This window comes from Chionomys nivalis, chromosome 1 (genome assembly GCF_950005125.1).
Source record: "Chionomys nivalis chromosome 1, mChiNiv1.1, whole genome shotgun sequence".
NCBI classification, from domain to species: domain Eukaryota; kingdom Metazoa; phylum Chordata; class Mammalia; order Rodentia; family Cricetidae; genus Chionomys; species Chionomys nivalis.
Window position 1 is genome coordinate 165,875,961 of NC_080086.1, and position 19,903 is coordinate 165,895,863.

The 19,903-nt window shown below is 47.5% G+C and overlaps 1 protein-coding gene across 1 annotated transcript in view; it reads left to right on the plus strand.

The window, feature by feature from the left end:
• Nucleotides 1–18,745, plus strand: part of Creb3l2 (cAMP responsive element binding protein 3 like 2) — a 121,636-nt gene extending 102,891 nt beyond the window's left edge. Inside the window, exons 9-12 of the mRNA XM_057777083.1 lie at nt 13,732–13,831; nt 14,103–14,229; nt 15,430–15,646; nt 17,429–18,745. Coding sequence (XP_057633066.1) covers nt 13,732–13,831; nt 14,103–14,229; nt 15,430–15,646; nt 17,429–17,504 — 520 coding nt within the window. The 3' untranslated portion in view covers nt 17,505–18,745. The remainder of the gene's footprint in view (nt 1–13,731; nt 13,832–14,102; nt 14,230–15,429; nt 15,647–17,428) is intronic.
• Nucleotides 18,746–19,903: the final 1,158 nt, after the last annotated feature.

Below are 19,903 nucleotides of genomic sequence, written 5' to 3' on the forward strand. Positions count from 1 at the left end.
CCTTAATTCTATTGACATTTTTTATGCCAGTTACCCTTTTAGGCACATCGGAGACACTGGCTCATTCTTGTGAGATGGTATGAGATTATCCCCGTTACACAGATGAGGTCTGGGGCACAGAAAGGCTGTGGTTTGCCCAGTGCCACTCAGCAATTTATCCCTGTGGATTTCAATACAGAAGGACCCTACTGGGTTTAACTCGGGCTCACACAAGGGACTGGGATTGGATAAAGCATGTCATGCTTGATTCAGAATGTGTGTTCCTGGACATGCATGGTGCCTCCCTGTGTTCTGAAAATGTCATTTGTTGGTCAGAGAGTACTGCTACCCTTAGTGATAACTACAGGTTCCATAAACAAAACAGAAAAATTCACTGGGAGCTAAGAAAATACGAATTAGCTAAGATAATATTAATTAGTTCAGCATTAATGCCTAATAACAAAATTTCAAAGGCTAAGGGGTCTGGCTAAATCTCTTCAGCAGTGACTTTGAGCTCTCAACGGCGACTTTGCCTTTGAAGTCTGTGTCCTGTGTCTCTGTGGTTTTTTGCTTTAACAGTAGTCTGAGGAGTTGAACTGGTCTCAATGGGACTCCACTAGATCCTCTCTTGGTTATCTGATACTCACAGAGTGGGTCAGGTGCCCTTTACCTGCCTGACCCCTGTGTCTTCAGACTGCCTGAGGCAGGATCAGTCCCGCCACCTGCCCGTGACATCACCCCCAACCTGGTGGAACTTCCTCATACTTAAAACTATGTTTTCATTGCCGCTCGTCTCTGACCCCCATCTTCTGAGTCTCCATCTCCCCCTCGCCACCTTCCTCCCAGGCTTTTCTGGTCCTCTGGATCCTCCACCTTAGCCATTCCTTTAGTGTTCTGTCTCCTGCCTGTCACTTGACCCTGAGCTGGGGAAGGCCCAGGAAAGAAATCCATCAACATTATTCTTTCATTTTGTGTCTGTCAGGCTCGGCTGTTAGACCTCCTGCTGGCCACACGGGGGCAGCAAAGCCTCAACAGGGCTGTGTGGGGACCAAGAAGGAGCCTGCTAAAAAGGGCCCACAAACCTACTGCCCTCAGGAGGGGGGGTCTCCTCCCCTCTCCATCTGGCTACACTTTGTTTGTTTATTCCTTGATTGCCATGAACGTTTAAAAATGTATCCATGCTTTTCACCTTCTAAGTGCTGAGATTACAGGTGTGCACCCCCACATCCAGGCTTGAACATTTTTTAAATTTTTGTGTGTTGACTTCAGGTATCCACACATCAAAAGGTTCAACTCGGCGTAGGCATTCATTGCTTGTCTTCTTATCTTTAACATGCAGATTCTCTTCCAAGTCTGTATTTGCTTAGTGCAGAGCCCAGCCAATCATCCCACGGCCTCCGTAAGTCTGGCATGCCTGTGGTGCCCTTTAGACAGTCCTGTGTTCACTGTGGGCTGCTTTGCTTTGGTTTTGAGTTTAGGTATGAATTCCTCCTAGGGTCCTCTCATCTTCCTCGGGAGGTATGGAAACACTCGTTTTCTGGTTATCGGCAGTTTCTAGTAATTACCTAGAGGAAGGGAGCTAGAAACAGCTTTATAGACACCAGTCATTTCTTCTTCAGTTACTAGCAGGGTATTTTTATTTAATAATGTTGTAGGACCCGATGCATGTGTATGCATGTGGCTAGCTATTGAAGTCCCTATCTTTGTATCTCACTCTCCACCTTGTTTTTTGAGACAGACTCTATTACTGAACCTGGAGCTTGCCATTTCTATAGACTGGCTGCCCAGAGAGTCCCCAGGATCTGCCTGTCTCCCTTCTGCATTACTCCCCAAACACCAGAGCTGGGGTATCTAGAGCACACTATGACACCCATCTTTTAAAGGGATACTGACTATCCAAATTCTCCATGCTTGCGTGGCAAACACGTTACTCTAGACTAGAGTGCTTGCTGGGGCTCACTGGCCAGTCAGCCTTGCCTACTCTGTGTCCAGCAAGGGGGGCACCTCTGGCCTACACACACACACACACACACCAGAATTTTTTGATTTGGCTCTATCATTACTTCTTAGGATAATTTATATGTATGTGTTTGTATTGTACATATTTCTTTGTTAAAAATTTTTTATTGAACAACATACACTGGATTCATTCTCCATGGACATGTTTCTATAGTTCCTCATCTGGAACTCTGGCTCAGGACATTGGCGTTTGGCCCTTCCCTGGCAGTGGCTGTCACTGATTGCAGTCAGGGCTAGTATATTGGCACTGGTCAAAGCAGAGAACGGGTTTAGCTTGTTTTGCTGTGTCTTTAGCTTTACCAGGCTGTAACTGACAGATTAAAGCTGTACAGTTTTGAGCATCATCACTCAACATATGTGTACATTGTAAAATGGTTACCGTAGTGGAGTAGATTACACCACACACATACACACACACACACGTGGTTATCTCTCTTTTTCTGTCATGCGGATGCTTTAGGTCAACATAAGAATTAGCAGAAGTCTTACTCCCGTGCCATCAATTGCAGTGACCTTCTGTACACAGAACCTTGCCACCTCAAAGCCTCTGACAACCCTCTCCCTCCTTCCCCAGCTCCCAGTCCTCTTTCTGAGTTTGGCTTTTTAATGAATCATTCTGTATATCAGCAGTGCCATAGTAGTTTTCTGTTTCTGTCTAGGCTCTCTCACTCTCTCACAGGGAGCCTCTCTGGATGGCTAGCCCCACACTTTTCTAGCCTTGACTGCTAAGAACCTCCGTGTGGCTTCCTCGTGAGTCCCTGCTACTCTCTTCCTTTTCTCTCGGTTCAAAGTTAGCTTCCAGTGGACAACCTTGATGCGATGGTGTTGTCTAGAATTTGATTCCTTATACTATATTCCTACAGACAGTTTTACCCAGAAGTTCCTCCGGTCATCATATCCATGACCCATATTTCATGTACTTTGGCTGAAAAGGCAAATATGTAGAAGAGCTGTTCTTGCTGAAGCATGGGCTCCGGTGGGGCCTGCCACCCCACCTCTTCTCTTCTGCCCTCCTCCTGTGTCTTGCAAGGGCCTCCCCTTGCTAACGACTATGATGTAATCCCGATGCCCCATGCCCTGACCTTAGCTGCAGAGAAGCAGGTGGCAGGGGAGGCCTCTGGACTCTTCATCACATCACACGGTGTTTGAACTGAGCACAGACCTGGCCTGGATGCACACACAGCTGTGTTTTTGCTACTGTTGACACTTCTCCCCTCGCTGTCCTTTGGGCAGGTGTAGAAACAGAAGACAAATGTTGATGGGGACTCAGTTACAAGAAGCGGGTGGGAGACATGGAGTGGCTCCATTTCATGGGACATGCATGACACAGGAGTGGGCACTTCATCACTAGAGGGAAAGAATGCCTCTCGTAGCTAAGATACCCAGGTGAAGAATACTCCTGGGGTTCTGAGCCAATCTGGGCTCTGTGTGCACCAAATTCAGCAAGACACTCCTGGCATGTTGGTGTCTAGGGGAAAGGACTCCCTTTTCTGAGCGCAAGACCCTGGGTGGGGGCCAGCCAGGCATGGGGGTAGTGTCCCTGTTTCCTCTCTCCCCAAAACTGACACGTGGTGCTTATGTACCTTCATGCCTCCTTTAGTAAGATGGCCCACTAATTGCATGCCATCCAGGAAGCGAAGAGGGAAGTGAGACAGTGTCTCAGGGGACCCTTCCTCCTAAGCTCCATCAGCAAGTACATTCGCACTTAACCTTGCCAGTTGGGGCTGCTGGAGACTCCGCTTCTCTGAGCTTACCGCTGGTCTCTCAGGAAGGCCCCACCCACCCTTGCCTCACTCCCGAGAACATCCTGTTCTTTATCCCTGTGGCCACTTCGCCTAAGTGATGCACATATCCCACCCAGCCCATCACGAGAAGGTGTTTGCGGCTCAGTTTGTGCCATTCCATTCCTCACTTGCTTTGTTCTGCCTCTAAAAGCCTATGAGCTCCCTCTCTTCCTGCCTCAATTTTCAGATTCTTAGGAACTTGGTCTTAAAATGCATCTTGGAGAACTTGTTTCCCTGCCAGTCACTGTAAGGCACAGTAAGGCTGAAGTCATAAAAGTAGCGGAAAGTAGTAAGGGCACCGGAATTCAGCCCCTTGACTCTCACCCTAATCTGATGTGCCTCCAAGTGCCACAATACTGCCGCCCTCTCCCTCTACCCAGCGTGGGACAAACCTGGCCAAGAGAGCCTCCACTTTAGAGGATGCCGGCTTTCCTCTTCTCCCGAGCCACACCTTCTCCATGGGATGAACGGTCAGCAAGACCATAAGGCTGTGTCTCCCCAGAGCTCACACTCCGTGCTGGTACCCAGGATCCTGGAATTTTTTTGTTCAGATGTTCTTAACTCATTTCCAGGGTCTACATGGACTTCTGCTTCGAGTCTGTTCTCTGAAGGGTAGACAAGGGGACCCATGGACCCCTGAGGCTGACGGAGTACCAGAGATAGTCCCTTGTGAAGGTTGTGTGTGTGGTGGGAACTGAAACAGGTGTGAGGGGTAGGAAGAAGGAGCGGGGAGTGAGAATGTTCCTGAAGGGTCAGGCCTGGGGTTTCACTTGACCTGACTATAGACGACCTGAGATTCTGGAGTCTAAGACAGAGGCCTTTGTTGTGCTCAGCATAGCAGGCAGTGTGACTGGTGACATATTTGTATTACTTCCCTTCCAGAAAAGGCCCAGGGGTGGACACTGCCCTCCCAGCGGCTAAGGCTAAGAAGGTCACGGGCTTGAGGACTCCCTATTTCTGTAGCAAGTTGCAAAGAAGCCTGCTTTTCTGCCCAGTGGTAGATATTACTCCGTCCCTCTAGGCTGCCAGCTTTGCTAATGGGACCCGGAAAGGGGCCCGTGTGAAAGGGCGGACAGACCTTTCAGTCCTGGGGGAACGGGCCCGTGTGGAAGGGCGGACAGACTTGCCCAGAGAGCGGCACCTGCTCCCGTCCTGAAACAGTCCCTTCCTTGGTTGTCACAAAATATCTGACAGGAACTTTGTGAGAAAGGAGGGTTTATTTTGGCTCATGGTCGGAAGCAACAGTCTAACATGAAGTCATGGTGGGAGGGTGAGGCAATTGGTCACACCGTCCGTGCCTGGTGGCCCTCTGCTGGCTTCCTCCCTTCCTACTTTTCATTCGGTCTTGGACTGCAGCTCATGGGCTGGGACCGTGCACACTCAGGGTGGATCTTCTCACTTTGGTTAAACCTCTCTGGAAAGACTTCCCGATATTCCTCGAGGTGTGTCTCCTAAGCAAGTCTAAATCTAGTCAAGTTGACATTGAAGATGGACGGTTATACTTCTGATGTCTCTTCACGATACCAGAGAGTACAGGCCTTTCTGTGCTGTGCTATGCTGTGGGGTAGAGCCAGGGTTAGAAAACCAAGGGAAGCAGGCTCAGTCCAGGTTTAAGATGTTGGAGTGGAGACATCTGGGGAATCCACGAGTCCCAAAGTCAAACGTAGTAGAGAGGAAACTGCAAGGGGCCATTATTGATAGTGTCTTCTAGACAGAGTCGAGCCAGCTTGGAGTGGCATGAGGAAAGCCTTTCCTGAGAGCACAGTAGTTGGGGTGTGTATTTGATCGGCAGTGAAAAATGGACCCATTTCACTCTTGGAGCTTTCTCTTACCACGTCCTCTCTTAGTCTGCTTTTCTTGGTCTTTAGACCCCGAGTAAGGGTTCCCACTGCAGCTCTTCCCAGTTAAGTCTGCTGAGCTTTGCCTGTGTCCTAGCCCTCCTGGGCTGTCTGTTGAGCCTACAAATCTGTGTTAGTTTGCACTGTCTTTGTATACACCACCCCCTACACACTACCGTGTCTTCTCTGTGCGAGTTCATCTCATCTCTTTTGGACAGATTATTGGCTGAGCCCACCCTCTGCCATATACAGAGGAGCCACAGAGGACAGAGAAATTACCCATATTACATTTCTCTAGAATTTCATCTTGGTTTAATTCACTTTTTATATCTCCTGTATATACCCTCTGTTGTATGCAGTGTGTTTCCTTTTCATATGGAAATATCACAGACTTCAAAGAGGTGTGGAAAGCTCTACCATAGAACCCCTGGAGAGTTCAAAAGAGATTTTAGTGTGCCTTAGTAGTGAGTTTAGAAACTACACAGACCTGGTAAATATTTTAAAATTCTCTTTTGTGTGTTCCTAGGGCAGTAGCTGATGTGGTAATTCAGAAATGCTTTCTGGTACTTTAAAATAAATGCCCTATAAATAGAAATCAGTCCCTCAGGAAGAAGGCTGCAGAGGTGACGCAGTAATTAAGAACAATGGCTGCTCTTCCAGGGGACACAGGTTTGATTCCCAGCACCCACATGATGGCTCACAACTGTCTATAACTCCAATTTCAGGGGATCCAAAGTCCTCTCTGGCCTCCACAGGCATTGTATATATGTGATGCACATAGATACATAGAAGCAAAATATCCATACACATAAAATAAAAATAAAATTTTTTAAAAAATAATTCACTCGGATAAAGGAGACAACAATACTTACCCCCCCCCATACACCACTTCCTCTTTTTTGTTTAGGCCGGAGTCCCATAAATGACTGTCAGAAAGCAAAACAATATAAATAGCAGGAATTAAAGTTTAAGAGTGCTAGCTGTCGCTGTCCTTTGTAGCTGTCACTCTTTAAGGTGTTGAGATAGTTCATGCTCCTTCTGAAAGACCTTGATGGAATTCCTAATTGTTAATATTCCATTCTGCCACCCAACAGGATAGGTATTTGGGCCTTGGGACTCCCAGGAGCTCAGAACTTGCCAGACACTGGCTTTGTATGACTGCACAGAGGCAATGTGGGCAGGGCCACACTAGGAGGAATGTGGTGGGGTTTGCTCCAAAGGGACATGAGTGCTTATCTTTTCCACTGAGACCCTGATTTGCTGCACTGGTATCGTGTGTGTGTGTGTGTGTGTGTGTGTGTGTGTGTGTGAACTGGTTAAGTTACACTGAGACTTTTTCTTTTGAAAATCACTTCACATTTAATATTAACTACAGCAGACATAACACAATATATATATATGTATATGTGCTGTAACTAATGTACGTCTTTTATTCATTATTATTAGTCACTGTCAGTTGCTCTTCAATACTGTATTTTCTCTTTGATTTCATTTCATTAAAATGATACACCAGTTATAACACAGCTGATCTCATGTCTCAGTAAAGGTTTATAATTCAGCATCTGGAGAGTATTGCTCTATGTACTCATAAGAATGGAAAGGAAGGAGGGAGAGAGGGAGAGAGGGAGGGAGGGAGGGAGGGAAGGAAAGAAGGAAGGAAGGAAGGAAGGAAGGAAGGAAGGAAGGAAGGAAGGAAGGAAGGAAGGAAAGAAGTTTCATTGTCTTCTAAAGAAGGCTGATTCACCTAGAGAGTGGCTCATACACATGTACTTTCTCTCTCTGTCTCTCTCTCTGTTTCTGTCTCTCTCTCTCTTTCACACACACACACACACACACACACACACACACACAGCATGTTTCTAGTAAGGTATGATATGAGATCTAATGGAAGGTGTGTCCACAGACAAGGTATTGGTGACTCTCCACTCTGTGACTGGGATCCATCTGTTTATTCTTTTTTCTTGTTTCTGACTTGAATGGGAAATGAATTTCTCGACTGTTCAAAGGCTTACCCATGCTAGCTGTAATCGTTCATACTTTTTTGTAATCTTTCTGTTGCTTTCTCTCCATCTTGGAAATAAAGAATATAGCGGGAAACTAAATTAGGCCAAATAGAAAGACAACAAACCAGATCATTGATGTTTTCTGGAGACTGCGACATTGCATCTGTAAGATTGCATCTCGTACTCATAGACTTTGAATGTTTTTCTTTGATGGGCTGTGCAGGACACAGGGTGAAGCTTTATTTGCGACAAGGATGTAGCTCCCTTTGGTGCTCTTTTGCAAGCATATGTATGAAGAGAGCCACTAAATTTATTGTTACATTTCAGCATAGGACAAGAATCTATCTACATTGTCAATCAAACATAGAGCAGTCCAATTTAACAAGTTGTGGAAAATCTGTTGGCCCAGATAAGAATGTATGTTAAGTGTTTCTCCCTCTAAATTAAGACCTTGATCCCAGAAGCCCAAGAATTCATTAAGCCATAATTGGCCTTACTCCGTGATGATTCAAAATACAGTAATATGGGGAAATGCGTATGGCCCTTTGGAGGACTGCTGGGGTCTTCTAGCCGTTTTTCATAACTCTTGTTCTGAAGCAGCATCTCTTTCATCTGATCTTTCTTACATCAAGTCCGTCAGGCTGGTTGAGTGGCTGTTATCATTCAAGTTTTGAGTGCTGTAGATGGTGACATCTGTCCTGGTGGCGCTATTGGACGCCCCACATCACCTCAGAATATTATTTCTATTCTGAGGCTTTCCAGAGAAGGGCGCTTGCCTCATCTGCCAGCTGTGAAGAGACAAGTGCTTTTCAGAGATGCATTGCTTCAGCAAACCAGATTCCCCAGGCAGAGTGATTCTTCCGTGATCCTGCTAGCTGATGTGGTTACAGAACTAGCTTTGCTTAGCTGCTGAAGCACACAGCTTAAGTAACTTGGTTAGAGGCTCTGAGTTATCATGGTGAGGTCTAAACTCGGGCTCCCCCGCGCTCAGAGCCAGCCTTCCTGTCCGGCCATCCGTGCACCGCTCAGCAGCACTAGAGCGATCCATCCACTTGGCGTCTGACAGAAGAGGTCTCATCACTTCCATTTATCTAAATAAATAAATAATATAAATAAACAAATAAATCCTGGGTTTGAATTCCCAGCACCAAAACCTGTGCAGGGCTCATCGCAGCCTCCCCGCCCATCACTTGTATTATCTTGAACACACATATAGCAGTTCCATAAGGGGTTATTTTCCTGTGCTGTTTATGAGTGTTTTAAAGTAAGGTTCCATCATGGCATTCTCATGTTTCTCATTGTACCTGCTTCTTGTTTGTTCTCTTCACTGCTGTTCTCCGTCTGCCTTCCGTGGTCCAGTCTCTCTCTCCCCTCTCCTGGTCCCCTTTTTGCTTTTATTACACACATACATGCACATGTACATACATACATACATGCACATGTACATATATACACATGCACACATATATGCATACAAATGTACATATATACACACATATACACATGCGTATAAATATACACACTTATACACATATAACATATGCACATACCATATACATGTACATATACACGTACACACATGTACACATAGGTATAAACATCCATATGCAGAAATATACATACATATACTTATGCATATGCATAGGTATACACACATATGCACACTTGTATCCACGTAGACACACATGCACATATATACCCATGCATGTACACATGTATACATATGTTCATGTGAGCACAAAGACACATATTACACACAAGTACACTGATACATACACACATATGTATATACATATACACATGTATACACACAAATATGTATACATACCTGTTCTCACATATATTCACATTACATATATATATACATGTACACACATCATATACACATGTACACACAGGTACACAAAAGCACACAATAACATACACGTATACTCACATATAAACATGTATCCTACACATGTATTTGTGTCATTATTAACTGAGTGTTAGCTGGTACACACCTCACTGCCATTGGACTGACTCTTACCATAGCCCTTTATTGTCGCCTGGGTTTTGCTGCAGTTCTCCTGTGTGTGGTCGTCTGTAATAGTGACATTTTATGTCGCAGTGCAAACAGTGCTCAGTCACATTACTGTCCCGTTAATGTGACTGGATGTTAAGAGAGTGTAATTAAGAAGTACTTTACTGTGAATCGCATTAGGTTGTTGAGTAAGGGACTTGCTATACATATTAGAAGGTCTGCAGGCTGTGGAATCAGGTGGTTGGCACACTGGCCCAGGGGCTGGCTAGTTACAGTCCTCTGTGGCAGCTGCTTATCACTGCAGCATGCTCAGCCCCTAAACTCACTCACTGTTCACTTTCTTAGGGTGAAAATGGTGGTTTTGTAGGATTCTATATGAATTCCCCAGACTGTGCTGGCTCACAGGAACATACGTGAAGGCTTAAGGTGGATGAGTTATTCTGATTTTCACTGACAGGATGCTGCAGGGGTGCCGACCGGCAGGGCCTCTGGGGTGCTGTGCATACACACGTGTGTGCACGTGCACACACACGTCATCATTTCATTTCACCTTCACCAACTCCAGCAGGAAAAGCAGCAGCAAACCGCACGTCATCAAGCTGTCGCATTCTGCCAGGACGCCAGACTAAAATTGTGTATTTGAGACTGCGTGTTTGCTCATCTTAAAGATCTGGCTTATAAACCGTGAGGAATCAGGACCCATTAAATGACTGTTTCCTTTCCAGCTGACTCGGTGTGGGGTCGTCTCTGAGTCTGGAAAGGATGAGCTGATGGGCGCCAAGTGAAGCCCCTGCAGTCAGCTTTCTCCAGCCAGGCTTCAATGATTCCCCCGAAATTCCAGCATTTGGCACCTGTAACCGGGAGGGTTGGAGTGGAGGTCTGGCTTGGAACCTGTGACATTTATTCTACAAGGGACTTTAGGTATATCTGCCTTGCTAGAAGTTCTTTGTCAGAGAGAATGTTTGTCTTAGGGAAGGGGACACTAACCCCAGTAATCTCATCTAGAAACTGGAAGGGAGGGGCATTTCTGATGTCCTGGGAAATCTCTTCTCTCAACAGTTCCCATGAATATGGAAAGACTGAACTGGTAACCGGAGAGCTTGCAGGGCACTGACCCAGACCCTCTGAACATAGGTTGCAGTTGTGGTCTCCTTGTGGGACTCCTAACAGAGGGGCAATGGCTGTCTCTGACTCTGTTGTCCCTCTTTGGGACCCGTCCTCCTGCTGGGTTGCTTCGTCCAGCCTTGGTGGGGGTAGGCGCTTGGTCTTGCTGTGGCTTGGTGTACCAGGGTTGGATGATGATGGACTGCCCTTTTTTGGGGAGAGGTGAGAGGGGGTGGATGGGGGCGCCAGGAAGGAAGTTGAGGGGAGGGCCTGGGGAGAGGGAAGAGGGGCTGTGACCAGGCTGGGAAGAAATGAATTAATTAATCAGTTAATAAAATTTTAAAAACTATGGACGCTGGGCAAGGACCATGTGGTGGGTGGAGAGGAAATGTAGAATGTTTGATGGTAAACAGGGATTATTGTTGGGGAAAAAAAATAGCCCGGACAGTTTTGCTTCCAAAACACTAGAGGACATTGGAGCAAATTAGATGGCATTGGTCCAGCTGGGAAGGGTCTGTCTAGCTGAAGGCTGGATGGCAAGAGGACACCTACCCCTGTGCAGAGGACAGCTGAGTTTGCGTGCTGACTCAAGAGTGCTCAAGTGAGCGTCAGCCGACACTGGATTTTTTTTTTTTTTTTGAGAAAGTATTTCTCTGTATAGCAAGATTTATTTGTTTGTTTTTGTTTTTTTTTTTGTTTTGTTTTGGTTTTTCGAGACAGGGTTTTTCTGTGGCTTTGGAGCCTGTCCTGGAACTAGTTCTTGTAGACCAGGCTGGTCTCGAACTCACAGAGATCCGCCTGCCTCTGCCTCCCAAGTGCTGGGATTAAAGGCGTGCGCCACCACCGCCCAGCTTCAGCTGACACTGGAAACAGTGAGGTCTCTGCTGTAGGTTAGCAGGCAGCCAAGACCTTAGGAGTTGATGCCTCAGAAGATGTATCTGTCTGTGGATTTGCCTGTATATACGCCCCAGGACTTGCTAGAACTGGGGGCCGGCATTACAGATAACAGTCTATCCCACACATGCCGTGGCTTGCAGAATCTCGTCTGTAGAAGGAGCCCTACTCAGCCGGTGGCCAGGCAGTAAATCCCTCAGTATTTGATGCTGTGGTGGGGCTTTGTGCTCTTGGGCCATGCAGAGGTGTTCTGAGGACATTTTGGTAGAAGAGAGAATAAATTTAATGACAGAAGAAAGGTTCTACAGCATGGGAACTCTTGGGGATAAACTTTTAGAGTAGAATTTTAAAAAGATGTATAAAATCAGTATTTCTCAACCTTTGACAACATGCAGTGTGCTTTTAAAACGTATCCTACTTTGATAAATGAACACGGGTCGTGTCTAACCACATCTGGCTATGCTTTTATATAGCCAAAATGAAAATATGATTAAATACAATAGTCTTCTGTAGTCAGTATTATTTCACTATCTTGAGATTATTCCACAAAGAAAAAAAGTAGATGGGACCATAGGGGGAATCTTCTTTTGAGTCCAAAAAGCTTCTACTATGTGTGCTGAGGGCTGTTCCAATTCATTGACCAATCCCACCACTACTTATACGGCAGAAGGCAAAACCACCCTTAAAGCAAGCCTGCACTTGATTTGTTTAAACTAAGAGAGTTTGAGCCTTTGATACTGGCCAGGGCAGCAGACCTTAGGAAAGCCTGCCAGTGCTTCCAGCACCGGAAAGCCATTTGTGGGGATAGCTATGATGGGAAGAAGCCCTGAAGGAAATTCTAGAATTGTTCTTGCCTGACACATGACATTATGGTGTGCATTTTTCTGAAAATCTTTGATACCCAGGAGACCTCATTTTTCTCATAAAACCTTTCCACTTGGTCGTGTACTCTGGCATTGTGCAGAGGAGATAAGGGTGAGGAGGGGCTCCTGGGCTTCCTGATAGTCACACCGAATTCCTGGGGGACACCCTAACCCCTGCCAGAGCCCTGCTACGTCTTGCCGTTCTTGGTTTAGGATTTGCAGGGAAGATCTCTGACTACATCTTGATTGTATGCGGAGCATGTATTGCTGTACTCATCTCCTGTCCTGTCTGGGGAGTAAAAATCCTGTCCCCCATTCTCTCTCTCCCCTTCTCCTTCTCCCTCCGTTTGCGGTGTGCCCTGGACACTTGTTTCTCAACGATGCACTGGCCATTTCCAGTCACAGCCACCACCTCTGGCCACTCCTTCAATTGTTCTCTGCTGGTCTTTGTTTTTTTGTTCCTTCTCATGGTTTGGTTTTTAGAGCTCAGTGCATCTCCTGGTGAAATGAGTCTCATTGCAATCACCACTGCCCTGGTTTGTTCAGGCTGCTGTAGCACAATACCATAAATGGAGCGGCTTAGAAACAACAGAAATTTATTTCTTACTGTTCCGGAGGCCGAGGCAGCCAAGATCAAGGTGCTGGCAGATTTGGTGTCTGACGAGGGCTGCCTTCTGGTGCATAAAAAGAAGGTAGCTCCTCGCTGTGTTCTCGTGTAGTGAAAGTGAAGACATCTACTTTCAGCCCCTTATATGGGTACTGATCTTGTTATGAAGATTCCACTGTCAGGATCTGACCACCTCCCCCAGACCCCTGTCTATTAACATCGTATTGCATGTTCACTTCAAACATATGAACCTAGAGGGGACACAGAAACTTTAAAGTATGGTGACCATTCAATCAGTGTGTCTTTTCTTTCTCATTAACTGACAAACAAGCTTCTGCCAGTCGGGGTTATTTGGGGGCTCCTCTCTTCCCCAGAGCAGCTAAAGAACAGGACAGGCTGTGGTGCTGTCATCAAGGCTGTATCTGAAGCTCCAGAGGGCTCTGTAGAGATGGCATCAGCAGGTGTGGTCCTCAGGCAGTATCTTTCCCCGAGAAAAGCAGCCCCTCTGGACCCAGCTCAGATGCAGATGCCAAGCCTCCATGACTTCTGCAGGAGGTCGTTCGGAGCATTGCTATCTCACATGCATGCCCCTTCCTGGCTTTCGTTTGTCACCTTGGCAGGACTCTCCTTCAGCAACTTCAGAAGCTTCAGGCTCTGGTGATGGGGAAGGTCTCTCGAACCTGCAAGTTAGCCGGCACGCAGACTGGCACCTGCCTCATGGTGAGTTTCTCAGAGGGACTCCCTCCGGCCAGCCCCCTATGTCCAGACTCCCCTACCTTGAAAATGCTAAGAGTGAATGAAGCCAGAGGGATCATACATTCTGTCCCAAGGCTTCCCCTCTGCATGCCGTTGCAGGGACAGGACTAAGGGTATGGTCTGTCCCCTGGCAGAGGGGTGTTCTCTCTCCCAGTGCTCCCAGTGGCTTGTCCCTGAGAGTCTGCTCCCCACAGTCTGGGGTCTATAGCTCCCCACATTCTGTCCTCATCTACAGGTCGTTGTGCTGTGCTTTGCTGTTGCATTTGGCAGCTTCTTTCAAGGCTATGGGCCCTATCCCTCAGCCACCAAGATGGCTCTGCCCAGCCAGCATCGCCTGTCGGAGCCATACACAGCCTCCGTGGGTAAGTCTGCAGCTTGTTCTGTTTGCCTGCAGTTGGCTTTCCCAGCTTTCTGCAAGGAATCTCGTGTGAAAGCCCAATGTGTAAAAGTGGAGCATCTCTGTTCGCAGGTGGGATGTTCTGGGAGTGATCACTGGACACCCTTGTGTGGCACCAGGAAAGCCTGACACACACCCCCCCCCAACTTTGGGTTCAGATGTGAGGGGATTTGACTCTTGATAGACTAGAGAGTAGGGAGGACATTTAACATTTCTGACATCCCAGGATCACTCTTGTACCTCTGACTCCCTGAGCGGAATTACATGCCACTGCAGTAGGAGTTCGCAGCAGAATTAAAGAATTGGCCTGTCCCATGCCCAAGACTTAGAGAAGTCGGAGGCTCTGGTGTTCACGTTGGCAGCACATACTGTCCGCCCCTTGACCAAAGATGTCTTTTGAGTATTTAGAAAACAGAGGGATAACAAAAAAGGAGTATACACAGAGAGGCACAGCTGTGTTAGTGACAACACACACAGAGTTAGGAGACACAGAATTTGAGGAAGGGACAATTTTGCCATCCTCGCAAAGTCTGTGCTTTTCAGCAGTTAGGTATATCCCAGCCAGATGCACGATAAAATGACATTCCATTAAGATAATTTCACTGGCTGTTTGGGAACTTTTTTTCTGAGGGAAACAGCTCTAAATTTTGGAAGCTAATGGGCACACAGTTTCTATGTCTAGGAAATGGCTACAGAGTCATCTGTGTGACGGTCCCTATAATGAAACAGGGGTTGTCTGCCTCCGACTTGTGGGCTCAGCTTTGGGCTATCTCTGCAGACTCTAAGACCTGCTTTCTGGGGATGCTTCCTTGTTTGTCTGGGCTTTGACGACTCCAAGTGTTTGACCCACGTTTCCCACGAACTCTTTTCCCCCGAGACAGTTATGGGCAGGGATGAGAGGCATTTTTCTTGAAGGCAGTGAGGGGGCAGGTGGTTTTGCAGTTGTTTGCCTTTATGCTGTCCTTCCAGCCTGTATAATTGGTATCATTTTTGCTGCATAAACTCTGAAACCTGAAGCCATTCCAGAAAGCCCAACCCAGCTGGCCCTCTCCACCCCAGAGGATGGGAACATGTTGTCATATGCCACTGGCCTTGGGCATTGAGAGTAAAGGGCACGGGTGGGCCTCCTATGCTATTCTTCTGATATCTGTTGCTCTTTCTCCAGTGAGATCCAGGAACCTGCTAATCTATGAGGAACATTCTCCCCTGGAGGAGTCGTCCAGCCCGGCCTCCGCCGGAGAGCTTGGGGGCTGGGACAGAGGCTCCTCCCTGCTCAGGGCATCCGGGCTGGAGGCCCTGCCAGAGGTGGATCTCCCCCACTTCATCATCTCCAATGAGACCAGCCTGGAGAAGTCAGTGCTGTTGGCGCTGCAGCAGCACCTGTGAGTCCCGTAGGCGCAGACCTTGTGGTGGAGTGTGACTCAGCCTCAGTGGGAGGGCGTCTACTCTCCCGGAGCTCTCTCGGGATCCATTTAAGGCATTGGCACCAGGGAGAGTCTGCTGATGGCTGTTAACAGAGAAAAGGTCTAGGTTGAGCTAATCCAGTATCCAGGCGTCAGTTCAGAGCTGGCAGCCCTGGCCCTGCAGAGAAGGAGGGGATGTGAGTCCTCAGTCAGTGATTCAAGGCCAGCCTCAACTTCATAGTGAGTTCCTGGTTAGTTAGCCTGGGCTACATGAGATCCTGTCTCAAAAAAAAAAAAAAAAAAAAAAAAAAAAGCCTGGTGACATCAGAGAGCTTGTTCTGCAAAGGCACCTTTGATCCAGTTCTTCAGTTTCCTTCTAACTAGAGAGGAAGAGAATGTTATGCTGGGTATCCGTACAATCAACGATTTACATGTCAGTGCAGGGCAATCAGCTGTGACTGCAAAGGGACCACCCTATGTGTGAAATGCTTGGGACCACAAGGTACTTAGAATAGAATATTCCAGGTGTTGGAATATTTGCATATACATAATGAAGTGTCCTGGGCATGAGACCCAAGTCTAAACGTGCAATTTATCTATGTTAGGTAAGAAAGTTTTTGTACTTAGAGCAGTTTGGGATTGGGGATGCTCACCTGTGTACATTATATGCTTACATTGAGGGCAGTGCTGATGAAACACTGTATGTCTTCCCCATTGAAAATCATCCATTTGCGGCTCCAATTCTGCACGCATGTTTCTCTCCCACATCTAGCGGGTGGGGAATCTTTTGAAAACATAATGGCTGATGCGATCTCAAGGTATTGCTATTGTGCGTGGGGATACCTGGGGCTCTGGTCAGCACAGGAAGCACGTGTGTACCCTCTGGGTGATGTGTGCTAAAACTGATGCATTAGCTAATCTGCATTCCTAGATGGCCCAGAAGCAGGGCTGCTTCGGGGTCCGTAGCAAAGATTTCACTTCGGATTCTTCACTTCTTTCCTAACTCTGTGCGGTAGAGTTCATAATCATAGGTACTTTTGTATGTATACATGACATGCATGTGTTTAACACTTAAAAGTACTCACCACCACCCTTATGTGTTATCGTAACGAACCTTCTAAGTATCCCAAGATGTACAGCCTCAACTTTATTCCCATTATGGAGAGAACCTGGCGCCAGCACTGGAAAGCCCTGGGGGACCGAGCTGTCGGATAACATGGCTCGTAGCTGTCTGCTCTCCTAGCTCAGTGTGTAGAAGCCCCATTTAGCTCTCTCAGGCTACCGCAATGTCTCTCAAATCATAAAGCCTTCCTGGCTCCCATCATAATGCTGGGAGACTTGGATCATGTATCTATTTCGCGGTATATATTTTGGGTTATTTTAAGTTGAGTCATTAAAAGAATCCTTGTCAAGATTCTTAATCCTAGAGCGGGTGTCAGCCCTTATCCTTCTCCACTCTCCTTCCCATAACTTACGGCATTGAGGCCATTAGTTAACAGGTAGCAACTTTGAAAGCAGTTTAAAATAAGTCAGCCTCTAAGAACCATGGGTCTCCTCTGGGCCCAGATAAGGGGACGGGGGGGATGTAGAGGTGAGCATGTGACCAGTGGGAGATTTGGGGGAGCAAAGAATAACACTAGGGGTTTAAAAGACGTTACCAGGGCCAGCCCACAAAGGTGTGACTGAACCGTGCTACAAAGTCTGAGAATGTTAGCAGAATCTAGTGGCTAATACTTCGTTCTCCATGCGATGCCTTCGCAGGGCCGGCAGCAAACTGGAAGGGAATGAGACGCTCCAAGTCGTGGAGCTCGAGCGGCGAGTGAACGCCACCTTCTAGGGCGCCGCCGCCAGCCTTCTCGCCTCCCGACTCCAGCTGTGCGCCCCCAAACTGTCTCGTCCATAAGCTTCCCCGTCACCCCTGGACCTTGAGGAGGATGTGGACTAGTGCTCGTGGCTTGGGATGGGAGACCAGCCTAGGAGTTTCTTCTTGCCTGACCCCATGGCTCTACGGAAAGGAGCTGGCAACCTCTCCATCCGTTTCTCTTACTGCCGCCATAGAAGAGTATTTTAGGGGTGAGGTAGGGGTGGGAGGATCAGCCTTGCTTCCACTGGTATCAAGAAGATACTGCACGATCCTTCCCTGTGAGGTGTGACCCCGCTGAAGAAGACTTGCATGACTTATGTTCAGCTGACACCCCAGACTCTGGCCACAGATTTGCCACCAGCACACCAGGGAGTGGCGAAGCACCGTCTACTGACCTCCCTTGCTCACCAGGACTCCAGTGTGGCCCTGTCTCCACTGAGAGTGCCTGAATGCCATTCCAGCCTCTCTCTCCATTCTGTACTCTGGAACCTTCATTGGATGCCTGCACAGGCAGACAGGACTCCCATCATATTTTCAGGCCGCAAGTGCAATTCCTGAAGGCGTCAGGCTCTTCTCCTCCAGGCCACCCTGCCCACTGTGTTGCTTGTAGGATACCCCCCCCCACACACACACACACACACACTACACACACAGCCTGTATCCCCACTGGACAGTCACACTGTCTCCCTGGCCTCCCCTCCCTATTTGTAAATAGTATTTATTAGCTTGCTGAAGCTCCCTGCTGACCGTAGTAAAGAAATCCCATGACCCCTTCCAACAAGCAAAGTCTTCTGTTGGCCTTTGGAACAGGAGAGTCCCCAGGACCTGGGGACCCCACCCCCCAGTCTTTCTAGCTGATGCCTTATCTTCTCCCTTTCCTTCCTTTTTAAAATTGGAAACCTATAAAATATTCGCCACTGGGAAATCCCCTTAAGCATGTGTCCCCTGTTGGATGAATCCATGGGGAATGATGGACCGCTGTCCTCTTGTTCAGGCTCCAGACTCTATGGCCACTCGCTTTCTCTCTCTGTGTTCCTGGGACAGAGAAGGGAAGCGCTGCCCCTGACAATAGGCATTGCTGACAACCTTGCTAGCTTGTCCTGCATCCTGACTGCTCTCCTCCTTCACCTCCCTCCTTTGCTTCTGACCTCTCTCCACCTGCCTTAACTGAGGAGGCGGGGGCTGGAGTTGGGGACATTTGTCCACCTGCCTTAACTGGGGGGGGGCTGGAGTTGGGGACATTTGTCCACCTGCCTTAACTGGGGGGGACTGGTGTTGGGGACATTTTGCACCCACAGTCATACCTTTTACAGTCAGGTTTGGCTACTTTGCAGCTCACCTAAAGAGATATGATGAACCCTCAAACTCCTTTCCTTTTTTTTTTTATATGATTAAATCGTAAAATTTGTAGTTAAAAAAAATCCTTTTCTCTTTCATACAAATAAGAAATGGAAATTACTCTTTTATTGTATAAGGTAGAAGACTCTTTTTAAGTGTTTTCCTCCTAGCTTGTAAAAGATTTTATGTAAGAAATGTGCTTACACTTTGTATTTTATTTTTAGCAGCAGCTGAAGGGCCTTTAGTTTTGGCCTCTCTCTCTCTCTCTCTCTCTCTCTTTCCTCTGTCATCGGTGTGACTGTTCGAGGCTATTTGAGAGGGATTATGACCACACTGGCCCTTGCATTCTATATCACATACAGGATTTGGTGTCATGAGTGTTTGCTGCTGTGCTCCATGAGCAGCTTCCTATTTGGTCTGCCCAGTCCTCCCTCCGCGCGTTTCTCCCTCCCACGGTAGCTTCCCAGCTGACAGATGGCTAAGCTCACCTTGTAATGTGTGAGATTCCCCTCAAGGCCACTGTGATCCCGGCAGCCCTGCTGCCCACAGGGCTGTCACTGTCCCTTAAACGCTCAGATACCGGGACTGTACAGAGAGGAGGGTGGCTAGTGCCTTGCTTCTGTTTTCTTTTGGTATTCTGTCTTCCTTTGATCTTCCTGGGCCTGGCCCATCCTGTTCTTTACAGTACCAGATGTTTATACATAGTAAACATTAAAAATGTCATGCCTGAGAGAGCCTAAGAGGGAGACAGAAACCAGGATGAGGTAGTGTTTGTATGGTGGGAAACGGGGAGTTCACAGTGGAGGGCAGAAGTGGGGTTTTAGACTGATGTCTCTACATCTGCCGAGCTGAGCCTTGGTTTGCGATGTCCCTGGAGGTCCAGGGTGGAGACCCCGTTTGTGGATGAGGAGGGAGAAGGAAGCGACTCATCGTGTCTAGTTCTCTGACAACTTTATTTCCTTCTCTACCCACTCTTGGATGTCACTGTCTCCAGACAGCAGGGCCCTTTGTCTGCGGGAAATTGGCCTTCCAGA